Source organism: Barbus barbus, assembly GCF_936440315.1.
Source record: "Barbus barbus genome assembly, chromosome: 3".
Taxonomy (NCBI): Eukaryota; Metazoa; Chordata; class Actinopteri; order Cypriniformes; family Cyprinidae; genus Barbus; species Barbus barbus.
Genome location: NC_136731.1, coordinates 34015058 through 34028399, shown reverse-complemented (window position 1 = coordinate 34028399; position 13342 = coordinate 34015058). Strand labels below are relative to the sequence as shown.

At 44.3% G+C, this 13342-nt stretch overlaps 1 protein-coding gene and 1 long non-coding RNA gene across 2 annotated transcripts in view; one reads left to right on the top strand and one right to left on the bottom strand.

The window, feature by feature from the left end:
* The first annotated feature begins 1489 nt into the window (after positions 1 to 1489).
* On the top strand, positions 1490 to 2277 carry LOC306849849. The gene is made up of 3 exons (XR_013782380.1): positions 1490 to 1530; positions 1833 to 1873; positions 2080 to 2277. It is a non-coding gene; the product is annotated as an uncharacterized lncRNA (long non-coding RNA).
* A 4643-nt stretch (positions 2278 to 6920) lies between these two features.
* The window catches only part of LOC306846854 (SH3 and multiple ankyrin repeat domains protein 1-like), a gene marked incomplete at its 5' end in the record, with an annotated part of 71456 nt that continues 65034 nt past the window's right edge, over positions 6921 to 13342 (bottom strand). Inside the window, 3 exons of the mRNA XM_079380522.1 lie at positions 6921 to 7719; positions 8003 to 8905; positions 9386 to 12947. Coding sequence (XP_079236648.1) covers positions 7632 to 7719; positions 8003 to 8905; positions 9386 to 12947 — 4553 coding nt within the window. The 3' untranslated portion in view covers positions 6921 to 7631. The remainder of the gene's footprint in view (positions 7720 to 8002; positions 8906 to 9385; positions 12948 to 13342) is intronic.

Here is a 13342-nt window from a genome sequence, read left to right as displayed (position 1 = left end):
ACCTAAGATACTTTAAATGCTGCAGAAGTATTGTTCTATTCATTCATAATAATTCATGTTAACTAATGTTAACAAATGAAACCTTATTGTAAAGTGATACATATTTCATATTGTGCGAATTTTTGTCTTTTGTAACCATTACATTTATTACCATTTATTACATTTAAGGGGGAAGTCGTGGCCTAATGGTTAGAGAGTCGGACTCGTAATCGAAAGGTTGCGGGTTCGAGTCCCCAGCCGGCAGGGATTGTAGGTGGGGGGAGTGAATGTACAGCGCTCTCTCCACCCTCAATACCACGACTGAGGTGCCCTTGAGCAAGGCACCGAACCCCCCAATTGCTCCCCGGGTGCTGCTCCGGGTGTGTGTGTGTGTGTGTGTGTGTGTGTGTGTGTGTGTGTGTGTGTGTGTGTGTGTGTGTGTGTCTGTGTGTGCGCGCGCATTTGTTCACTACTCACTGCTGTGTGTGTGCACTTGGATGGGTTAAACGCAGAGCACCAATCGAGTATGGGTCACCATACTTGACAATACGTCACGACTTTAAACTTTAAAATTTACCCACCTTAAAAAATACGTCATCTCACAGTTCCCATGGTCTCAAGAGGTCCACACAACAGCTGCCTGGCACTGGCACATCCAGTGGTTCTTAGGTAGGGGGGATGAGAGAAGACCCTCAGATTGTGTTGAACAAAGTTCTGTGACTCAGTATTACAAACATGGCAGCTGTTATAGGCTACACACTGACAAGAGCCCATCCCAAATATCTCTGCGTGCATTCCATGGTTCAGTTATATTTTTATAATCTCAGGAAGCAATAGCATTTTGAGAATTAATAATGAACCATCTCTGTTCTATTTCTGTGCTATTTTTAAAGACAATGTGGTCAAATATCTTACCCTCATCACTTTCCACAGAATCACATAATCACCTATTTATCTCTTTCCAACGTTTTACGTATTATTAGATTTAGCTGCTAGAAAACAATACAAAAAAGCTATCTAAAAATAAATCATATGAAAAACAAACACTAAACTAAATTATATATACAAATAAAGTTAAGAAATATCATAAAAGCCTGTACAGTATCTATTGATCCAGTGATTTGATTCTTGTTTTTAAAGGTCCAAAACCTGTCCGCGTATACAAATAGATTTAAATGTATACCTCTTGATGAACCAAGCAAAACTTTAAATATCAAACTACTAATATAAAGTTACCTACTACCCCAAATTTACTATTTAATTTGGCAATGTACAATTTAGAAAAAAAGCTGTGAATTAAATCAATAACAGAGCCAAAATATCTAGCAAGATAAAAAAACAACAAATTATTTAGTTTTTTTGGCGAGTTATGAAAAAATACCCCTTTTGAACGGCATGTTTACAACTGCACCACAGCTGTCTGCTTGAATTTAGTAAAGGCGCTATTAACGGACGCCTAAAGGTAGGTCCTACTCAGGATATATAAACCACCACACAGCGAGCGGAAAAGCCCTCAGTCTGTCGTGGTAGAAGCTGATGTACTGTGTGTGGGTAAGTGTTTTTTTTTTTTTTAATTGTGATGTGTGTAACCTATTTATTGTTTTACGAAGGATTTATGTCGTAATAATCATCGTCATAAGACTACTATAGGTTAATGCGCCTTTTATTTGAGTTGTTTAGTCCGCGCTACCATCACCACGTGGCGCGCGTAGATGAACCTCATGTGAGCGTATGGTGTGTTTGGTTATTTGCCTTTCAAACTGTTTTTAATGTGCGTTTGCGGTGAGTAGTTAAGTTTTTGTTGACGTTAGCCTTACCTGTGGACATTTTGCTCTTTTTGTTTTTCTTCTCAGAAGATCGAGTATAGTTCAGGATGCTTCACTGCTGCTTTGAGGTGAGCTGCAGCTGAATCCCTTTAAAATATAGGTTACTATGGTTTGTGAAATGCTTCTGTGATGTTTTAGCACTGGGCTCTGAACTCCTGTGAAGACACAGTGCAGTTCTGCTCCTGACATGGCAGAATCTGAGAAGTGTTGAAAGGAATTCTTAAAAACGGAATAAAATGCGACATGAGTAATAACACTTATTCTTTCCTTACAGAGTGGAGTCTGGTGACATGATGGGAGTGTGGCCTGTGGATGAGCTTCCGCATTTCTACAAATACTGCTTGATGTGTAAAATTACATTTTGACAGTTCAAATGCTGGTAATGTTTGTAAATATTTTATAGCTCGTGTACTTTTGTAAGTTTGTTACCTTTTATTTTATTTTTTTTACTATTAAATGAGACTTTGAAACCAAGCTTTCAGTTGTTTACATGATTTGGAAAGTGCTGTTAAACTAGTGTTCCCACGAAAGTTGTCAAAGCTCAGTTTGCTACATTAAGTGCTTAATTTAATGTGTAATTGGCTAAAAATTGGTGTGACACTCTAGAGCAGGGGCAGGCAACGTCTGTCCTGGAGTGCCAATGTCCTGCAGAGTTTAGCTCGAACCCTGAAGAAACCAAGAGTTCCTCGCTGCAGCCTGTAGCACGATGACGTACTGGATCAGATCCAATACATGGTGGATGTTTTACGCGCATGCGCTATATAGGTCTCGAATAAATTAATATATTAAATTAATGCTGATCCATTTTGTTTATATAGCTAGATATTACATTTTCAATAGGCTAATATTTTTTTAAAAACCATTAAATTTATAATAAGACTTTACCTCGCTAATAACGCCTGTCAGGTAACATAAATGTTTTATTAGTTGCTTTTCACTCCTCGTCTGATGATACAACACAAAACACTCAGAGCTCTCGTAACGGAATGGATGGTATATCTTTAGCCATTAGATCTATCTCCAGGGATTTAACATGCATATGAATAACACAAAAATAGAAATTGTCATCTTTGTTACCTTGTCCCCGACCGTGTGTGTATTTATTTGTAGGACTGTACAGGATTGACCGTAAAAACCCGGGATAACGGGTCTATTGGCTAACGGAACCCCGACTGACAGGATTGTTTTTATTTTTATATTTATACGGTATTAAAAAGATTTCTGCATATTTTAGTAGGCCTATAACTTTTATACTCTTGTCACGTAAGCCTATAGCACAGAGAGTGAGAACGAAAAATATTGAACGAATTATTGACAGAACTATAAGACTATTATGGGAAAAAAACAAGACAATAGAACCAATTTTTTCATAAAGAACAAACTAAATTGTAATTAGTAGATTTGTATTTCCAAAACGAAGCAAACTAATAAAAAATGAACTCGTTCATTCAAAACTACAAAAAGTTTCAATAGCCTGCACTACTGGTTTAAAATCACAGTATACTATATTTTGTGTAAGCCTGTGAAACACCTATATATCTCCTAATTACAGTTTAATTTACATTTAATACTACCTTTAATGACAGCCCCACTTTGCGCATTAAAATCAAATACTGCGCATGCACTACATATTGGATCTGATCCAGTACGTCATCGTGCTACAGGCTGCAGCGAGGACAGACTCGAAAAAACCCTCACCGGCCTCACGTGATCGTAATTTGGGGTCATTGATGAGAGGTCATGATTTTTCTTTTCTGAATTTCAGGCAGCCTGTGGGTTAAAGCTTGACCCTCGACTCCTGAGGAGCAGTAGCCTATATTGAAACCCCGGTTGCAAATAATTAAAAATCTATTTGACTTGTATAGTCCTTTTCATAATGTAATTTTGCTTCACTTCATTGTATATAGAAAAAATGTTTGCAGGAAAACTATTAGTGAGCACCTTACTGGCTAACTTGATGAAAAATCTGTTTAGATTAAGGTAGGAGGAACAAAATTGAGCAGCAGGGGGAGCCCATTCTCCGGGCGGTCGGGTCGCATGAGAAATAAATAAGTTTGGGGTGTCTTGCCTGGAACGCTACAAAGTCGTGGTTTGAAGTCGTGACTTACGAGCTCAAAAACCTGCCTGGAACGCAGCATTAGATGCAACCCACCTGATCCAACTAATTAAGTAATTCAGGCTAGATGGTTTGTGTGTTTGAACCATAGACTGAAGAAAACTCTGCAGGGCTGCGGCCCTCCAGGAACCGAGTTTGACACCCCTGTGGTAAAAGATTGTAGGAAATGTAGGAATGTGTAAACATCTTACCGCCATTCAGAATCTGTCCAAGACACGCATTAAAAGACTTTTGTTCTTAATATTGTGCATCGCCTTGAGCATCTATGAAAGTTTGCATCTTCTGTAATGGTTGTGTACGAGTCCCTCAGTTGTTCAAGTGTGAAGAGCTGACTCAAAATCGTTTTACATTCCTGTTGGAAATGCGTACAAGATGCTGGAATATGAAGGACCTTGACGATTTTTAGCTTCATTACTGGGGACAAAGCTGGTACAACTATCACAAAACATGCAACAATCATTGAGAAAGACATGTTAAGAAGTGGCTAATTTGTGTAAAATTAGCTATTTTCGCTTGTGTATTTTATGCAAACGCCTATTAAGAGAAGTACTAAATTAACCATCTTTGTTATTCCTCTATTTTTCAATAATACACATATAAGGTTTAAAACGTCCATATAATATAAACGCGTTGGTAAACAAACCACAAGCCACTCAAAGTAATTCCTGCATCTTTTATTATAATTCTAATAACCTTTAGTCATTTCTTAAAACATTTGTATTTCATATGTGTATATGAATATGTATAATCGCATACACATATATATTCTGTAAATAACCTCTTATCTGTTCATAGTTAATTTTCTTCAGTTTAAAAGAAAAAATATGCTTTCTGCACACCCTGGAAGGCTACTGCATCAGTTGCTCCTGTGTGTGATCCGTGACCTCTTCCTAGGTCACACTGCCCAGATCCTTTAATGGCTATGTGATCTTCAATGTGCATGTATCCTCAGCATGATTATGCATATCTCCGCAGTGTGAAAGCGTGTCTGAATACTGTTCTATTATTAGAAGCTGTAATATTGACAATCCGAGATGCAGAGCTTGAGGACTGAACAAAGACTTAAATATTTCCTTTTCCCAACCATTTTTTTTTTCTTTTTCCATTTGTCTTTTGCATTGTCCAATCCTTCATTCAGACACTCGACTGAAACTGTCAGAGAGGTGAGAACTGTGTGACTTTTACTCCACCTAGTGGACAATATTGGAAAATAAGAATATTTACCATTCATCAGAGTACAACACCAGCTGCTATTGAAGCGAATTGGGTTGATGAATTTGACTATGGAAAGATGAGACAACAGGATGTGTAGAAAGCATGATTCGATTACATGTTAAGCTCATGTTAAACATTTGGAAGACAGAGATTCTTTAAAACTTGGAATCCTTTTTTTCCATCTCAGAATGATAAATTCTTTCATTGTCCTTACTGTTATCAACATCACTATACTTACCAGTCTTAAACATCAAAAATACGAGTTCTTCAATCGTTTTATCCAGTATAAGTGATTAAGGTAAAGCCAGCACTGTGATGAATGATGCATGAATCCCACACTCATTCTGAGAAGACGAACAGATGCTAGATGGACAGAGGGAGATGAAGGGGGCAAAATCTTTACCGATGGTCCTGAAGGTGAAGGTGTTGGTGGTTTGGACTCAAGGTGACTGTAGATGAAAGGAAGAGAAAAAGGATGAATAACTCATGAAAGGTAAAATGTGATGATGAGGAGCCCTTTTAATTGATTGAGCAACAAGATGAGGGCTGGAGGTCACTAGATTTAAGTTCAAGTGATGGAATATGAATGTAAAGGGTATATCTACTGCCACACACAATAAACTTCTTGATAGTCCTTGCATACAAAGTGATGACACAATCATTTTGATTTGGAAGGGAAAAGCAGGAGAGTGAGGGACACTGAAAGATATGAAAGTCTTGTCTCTAATTTAAGTCCTAGAGGTACCAAAGATCTGAACATGTTGCAAGTGGTCACAAATAAAAAAAAGAAAAAGTCAAGCATAAACACCTGTCCAGCATTTGCGCTCAGAAACAAACAAGAAACACTGCAGCTTATAGCGATAACAGCAAGGACGATGAGAACAGTGACTGTAATTAATAACATCTCGTTAAATCAACAACAGAACTCCAGACCCACTTAGAGTTTAAAAATCGTTATAGGAACAATCATTGTATTAAAACAGATATTAGCACATATCCCTCACCCATATCAGAGTGCATGTTCATCTTGCCTCGCCTCCATAGAAAGAGTGTTTTTGGAAGGAGAGAGGGAGAGGGACTTGGAAAGAAATACAGGCAGTTTGGTTTTTCCATCTCCCTCATCTCCATGTTGTCTCCTCTTTTAAAATGGAGCCTTGATATTGTTGATAGGTTCGTTGAAGTCGTAGTCACCTCTATATTTTGAGTCTGTGGTAAAAATGTTGATAAATTTTCAGTATATATATATATACTTTTCTTTTTACAATGTTGTATCATCTTCCTTCTTTAAAAGATTTTTTGCGTTATAACTATCTTCCTCTTGTATCCATACATAGATATTTTATTGTGTCCCATTATGTGTTAAATAAATAAAAGGTCATCGACAGGTGTTGTCGTACGTTTGTGTATCAGGTGTTGTCGTACGTTTGTGTATGTTGCTATCAGTAGGCTGAGGATGTACTGAGTGCGTGTGTGTAAGTGGTAGAGCGCTTATGTGTCTGTTATGTTGGTCTGGGCACTTATTTTTGCTACGGGTTTGTAATACAGTGACCAGTCTGTATATGTATATATATATTTATATATATATATATATATATATATATATATATATATATATATATATATATATATATGTATATATATTATTTCATTATAAGACATGAGAAGGTAAAGAAGTTCTAGTGAAATACAAGATAAGCACAAGCCCCAATCTGGCTTCGGCAAAATAGAATCCCTCCATTGGTGAGGTAAAAACACATAACAAATCACGGACATGCCTCTAGTGATAACCTTTCACATTATCAAGTACTCGCACACACGCACTCACATACAAACAACAGGAACCCACGCATAAACACAGTCTTACCAAATAAGTGCCTGCCGTTAAATTGACCTCTATTTTAAGGGCTTCCCTAGTCATGCCAGACAGGTTTGTCAGTACTTGCCCTCCCTGCATTGGTCTCCACTGAACCTACTCTATAAACGAGACCATTAGTAAATATTTGCCAGTAATGCAGACTCAGCTGAAAATCTGAGAAAAAGAGAAAGATAGCAAAGGAGGTTTCAATTTCTCTCTTTCTCCCTATCTCTTCCTAAAGAACTACAGAAAAACAGGAAAGCTAAAGAGCATTTTGATTGTTTCCCTCAAATTATTTGGCTCAGTTATGTAGTATGTTACCTTCTCATGCTGAACTTGGGTATCCTCGTAGAGTTAGGTTTCCCCGATCTATTACCATTTTGATCACCTTGTGAGTGCCTGCAAGCTCAAACTAAGTGTGTTCTGTTTAAATGTTGATATGTACGGATGTGCATGTGGGTGTTCACAGGAAGTGCAGGCATGTTCACAGTTCAACAGGCCTTCAATTCTCTCCGTTTCTCCTGTATCTCTCCATCTGCAAGTCGGCAGTTTGATGTCGAAGTCACTTCCTCCTGCATTTTTCTTAATTCAGGGAATAATCTCTGATGGCAGCAGTTGTCACCTCATCTTTCCTGTCCTCTCAACTCCGGTTGGCCTCATCTCTTCTTCTTTCTGTCCTTTCATCTCGAGAGGAGAGGGCAGAAATGGGGAAAGTGCTAGAAGACAGCCTGATGATAGGGGGGAAGGTGGAAAGTATAAGGAAATAATTTTTCTCTTGTTCGCCTGCATCCCCCTTTCTGTTCTCCTTCTCTTTCCCCATGCCATCCTGGACCTCATGCAGCGGTCCACTCCAAATGTTCCCAGAAGTTAGCAATCAATAGCATATCAATGTTTTTTACCTCATCTGTTCTAGCTTTGTTTGTTCATGCACTACCCCTTTCTCACCCTAATCCCTCTCCATCGCTGTCCTCCCTTGTGTCTCTCTGCTTCCCCTTCTATCCCTCCTCTCACCTGTCCATCACTCTCCTGAGCGCCCTCTCTATGTTCATGCGATGGCCAACCCTGGTCACACCCAGGTCCAAGTAGTCGTCCTTGGTAAGAGAGGGCAGGTGCGTGCCATCAATCTCGTTGTCTAGGAATCGCTCCCTGTGCTCAGCCAGGTTCAGGTAGCCCAGCCAATCCGCAACGTCATACTTGGTCCAGTATGGGAGTGGTTTGGAGGCAAAGGGTTTGGTGGGTGAAGGGGGCGGGAGGTGGGGGTAACTCAGGCAAGTGGGTGGAGGAATGGGGTGGAGTGGTGGGGATGAAGTCCCTGACAGGAAGTGGGTGGGGGACAAGGAGCGAGAGACCACTAGAGAGGAATTTGGAGGAGGTGGAGCCCCTGAGGGAGCAAAGAGAGGGGGAGAGGGGGAAAAGTAGGGGTCCCCAAGAGGATTGGCAGGTGAGGGTGGAGTAATAGAACCACGGAGGTCATACAAACTGCTATAGAGGGGCGTGGTGGGGAGAATGGGAAGGGAAGAGGGGCGGGGAGGGCCAAGCTTGGGACGGTCAGAAGGAGAAATTAATGGGCTGGGTGCTCGTCTGCGCTGAGCGTGATGCGACTCTGCTTTTCGTGACTCTCGGCTGGGGATAAACTGGAACTCCAGGGCCTTGGTGCGGTAAACGGGCCGGTGTTTGGGTGAGGTGGGGTATGGCGAATATGAAGAGGGAGAAACAGGTGAGTGGGATAGGGGAGGAGGCTGGGATAAGGCAGCAGGGGGCTGAGGGGAAGGAGATCGAGCCCAGTTTGGGTAGAGTGGCTGGGAAGAAGGGGTAGGGGAGGGAGACAAGGCAGGCTGAGAGAGCTGAACAGGAGATGGGGAGCTAGAGCGGACAGAGGGAGGACTCAGTGCACCTGTGGAGTCCTCTGAGAACCTGAAATGAGAGAAAATGCAACACAAATTAAGGCAAACAAATAAAAGATAGGACAAAAAGAGAGAAAAAGGAAAAAAGAGTTTGACAGTAAAGAGAAAGAGAGAGCGGAATAGTGCAGCAGTTACCTGTGTCTGATGAGGGACAAACAGACGTACATGGACAGTGCAATAAAAAGCAGAAATCACAAAAGAGAGGAACAGTTTAACAGACACAGTTAGACAGCACACACACAGAGTTCATTGGTGTTTGAGACACTGATATAAAAACGGGAGTTCCAAAACTATTTTCACGCATTTATGTTACTCTGAATATCCCAGGAGTTCTTAAACTGAATGGCTCGTATTTTGATTATAACTCACAGCCATATCAATCACACAATGCTCATGCAGCTTAGAGATTCCCCATGCCACATGCCTCCTCTCAAAGCCACCATGCAGACATTAACACAGTCATGCACATATACCTATACTGATAACACACAAATACCTATGTCTGCTCAGTGATCTCTGAGTTCCCCAGTTCTCCGTTCCTTTGCTCCTCTGCTGTAATTTGGTGCTGAGTTCATTGATGATGCTTGCCTTCATACCAGACATGGGAGGATGCAGTTTACGTGCCTCCACATATGTCCCCCCAGTCTGGACCCCTCCCTCCCCCATGGACTTTGCTGCTCCGGCTGACCCATCACCCCACAGAGGTTTTATCTCTGGAGTGCGGGGCCGTTCAAAGTACATTACAGAGGAGCGAGCGATCCCTGGCCCTTCCCTCATTCCATAGCCATCGCGGACATTCACGTCCTCCTCCTCTCCCTCTTCTGCCTCCTCCTCCTCCTCCCTACGATGGTGGTATGCAGGGGGTGCTGTGCTGGTTTGGCGTCGAAGATCTCCAGCCCGGCTCCCGTCTCTGTACCTCTGTGTTTTTGGGTAGGTGGATGCGGTGCTGGCGGCTTTGGCATTGTGCATTTCAAAAGTCTGTCCATCAAGATAGCTCATGTAAGACTCTAAAAAGTCTGCCCCACTTGTTCTGTCGGCCTCTGTTGCCCCACCTCTCTCTCCAACTCCACCTAAGCTACCCAACCCTGCTCTCTCCAACCTTTCTCTGACCCCACTACCACTGAGTGCAAGGATGCTGTCTAAGTGATGGTCGCTGCTGCTTCGGCTGTCCAGCTCCTCAATCCCAGAATCTAACACTGTCTCCTGGGACTCGCTACTCTTAGCTGCAGCTGCACTGGGTGGCAGACGATGCTCTGCGCTGGGCCGTCTGCTACCCCCTGTCGCTACTGTGGAGACAGTTGCAATGCGTGTGTGTGGTGTGACAGCGGCAGCAGCGGTAGTAGCAGAAGAGACGACAGTTGTAGAAGCAGTTGCAGAACAGCTTGCGGTCACAGTTGAGGTGCCTCTGAGAGATACAGAAGTTGCTGGGGTGGATGTTGCTGTTGGAGGGCCCCGGTAGGCAGGTGGAGCTGGAATAGAGAGAGGAGGTGGTGTGGGAGAAGAGGAGCGTCCGGCTGAATTTGTACTGTTGTATAAGTGTTGTGACTGAGATAGGCCAAATGGTCTATGGTAGGAGGTGGGTGGTGGCGGAGGTGATACAGAAGGAGGTGGAGGTGGCCCAGAGGGCTGCAAGGTGGAGGGGGAGGAAGGCGGTAGTGGGTTGGGGGAAGATGGAGACGGAGACGGGGCTGACTGAGTGAGGTTGGCGACCTCACTGTCATAGGAAGTAAGGCTGGAAGTTGTGGAATCTCCTGCCTGAGGTGAGGGCAGCGGTGTATGAGGTGGGAACCCAGACATAAAGGAGTCTTTTGGAGGGGGAGGAGGTGGTGGGGGAGGTGGTGGTGGAGGTGGAGGATGAAGCTGCTGGCGGGCTGTCACATTGTGGGACATCATCGCAGAGTAACCCAAACCCCGATCAAAACTATTGGCAAACTCCCGAGGTGGAGGGAGAGGATCAACAAACACAAACTCATCATCTGCATCTACGGAGGGAGCTGGGGGAGGGAGAACCATTAGACCTGTGCCACTTGAACCTTCACGTGTAGGGGCTGTTGTTGGAGATGGAGAAGGTGGTGTCAAGGAAAGGATGTATGCCCCAGCCTCACTCTCCATCCTCAAGAACGAGGGGCGTCGAGACTGCTGGGGCGTTGGCTGTGTGGACTGCTGCTGTAACTGTGTCTGAACTTTTTCTATCTCTCTTTCCCTCTCTCGTTCTCTCTCTCTTTCTCGTGACCTCTCTCTCTGCCGCTCTCGTTCGCGCTCCTTGTAGGTGGGCTGATAGTGCTGAGACTGATAGTGGTGCGTGTGGACAGTTTTATCCTCAGAGAAACGAACCCTTAGGCCTTCTCTGGGAGCAGAGGTGCCAGCAGCCTCCCTATCTGCACGCTCTCCAACCCCTGCTTCCTCACCCCAGCTGCTTCCTGCTCCACGCAGGATCCTGGGAGATGGAGGCCGAGTGGATGTAGTGGTGGCAGCGAGTGATGAGGAGGTAACAAGGTACGAGGAGGAGCTTGAGGACTGAGCAGCAGAGGAGGCTGCAGAGGAAGACGAGGCTATTGAGTAGGAGATGTGTGATGTTGGTTGTGCAGTGGACGAGGGAAAGGCCCCAATACTGGACAACTGACGGGTAAAATGATGTTCAGTGGTCCTCTCCCTGCGTATGCGACCATCATCTTTCAAGGCACGTTCTCTTGCAGCCAGCGCCAAGCCTAGTGGGGATGAAGGGTCCAGAACTTTCCCCGTTAATGGGTGAATGAAAGTTGTGGTGGAGGCTTGCTGCTGCTGCTGCTGCTGTTGTCGGCCTCCCGCCCCATAGAAGTCAGCAGGTACAGACTTAGGCTGGTAATCCCCAGGAGGAGCAGGTGAGGAGTACTCAGGCAGGCCGAAGGCAGGAGGCATACTGCGTGTGTGGTGGATAAAAGTATCCCCTGAGAACATGCCTTCATCTATAGATTTGGACGGTCGCAGGCGTGGTGAAGGCTGGGAACTCAGCTGCTGTTGGGAAGTCTGGGTCCGTCCTCCCGCTTCTACTGCTCCACCCAACTCTTCCTCAGCAGAAAGAAAAAAGGAGGCACTCTTCCGTCGTGCTTCATGGAATCGTTCTCGATCCCTGCGAGCTGCCCCTACTATGGCAGCACCAAACTGGCTGGTGAAGTCCAAACTCTCTTGAGTACGAAGTGATGGCAGTGATGGGGGTGGGGGAGCAGGTATAGATGGAGGGGCTGGCGGTGGAACGGTGGGTGCAGGTGGGGGAACAATAGGTTGGGGTTTAGAACTGTCACTTTCTCCTGGAGGCGGTTCAGCCTCCATGCTGCTGCCTTGGCTACTGCGACCACTGCTGCTGGTGGAAGGAGCTTTAACAATGATGGTTGGGATAGGAATAGAGCTCTTCTCTACTGACCCCTTCCCTTCCAGTGTGCCCTGGCCCTGACGCAGATCCTCCACCTTTGATTGCTTCACCAAGGGCCCCTTCCCTCTCCGGGCACCACCTTTCGGTACGCCACCTGCCCCTGCTCCTGCCCCTGTTGCACTGCGGTCCATCCTGGAAGGTTGGCTCTGAGTAGTCTGCTGCTGTTGTGGAATTACAGTAGCGACACTAGTGGGTGGGACTGCATTGCTGTAGCCCCTTCTCAATGCTGCTGCCTTGGCTCCTGGTGCTCCTCCAGCCCCTGCATGGTCCCCTGTGTACCCAATCACCTTTCTGGAGGCAGTCCTGCTTGGCACAGAGGGGTGGGCTTGAGCATGGGAGTAAGTGAGGTCCCCGGTTCCGGACCCAGCAGGTGGTCCAGGGGACCTGTCCCTGGGTCCATGTGTGAAATGTTCTGACTGTGAGTAGAGCTGATAATGTGCAGAAGAAGTGGATTGGGACACAGAAACAGATGGCTGCTGGGATGTCTTTCCCCTAAAGCCAAGAGGGGGAGCTGAGGAGAAAGGGGGCTCAGGGGGAGCTGTAGTAGGGGGAGGAGGGATGTCATCTGGGCCAGGTACTGAAAGACTGCGGGCAAACTTCATGGCTGGAGGATGAAGGAACTGTTTCTCCTCCTCTGGAACCCCTGCAGAAAAAGAAAACCAAAAAGAGAAAGATAAAATACATTTTCTATTAAATAAATAAAGGGAGAATGAATAGAAAGGAGTGTTACAAAACAACAAAGACATAAGAAAAATATGTTTGAGAGAGAAAGAGAATATAAAACTGCTGGAGGTGAGAAAAGAGTAAGAAAGGAAAAGATATCTTTATTTCCTAAAAATGAGCAGAGGGCAATAAATGGGATACAGAAATGAGACCATCTTGTAGTATGTCTGTCTGTCTGTCTGTCTGTCTGTCTGTCTGTCAGCTTGTCTGTTATTACCATAACTGGGCAATGTCCCAGCAGTAATATGTATAAGCCATTCACCTCTCTACTTCTGCAATGCTCTTTTATGTTAGTGCAGACCAGTTTTAGTTACA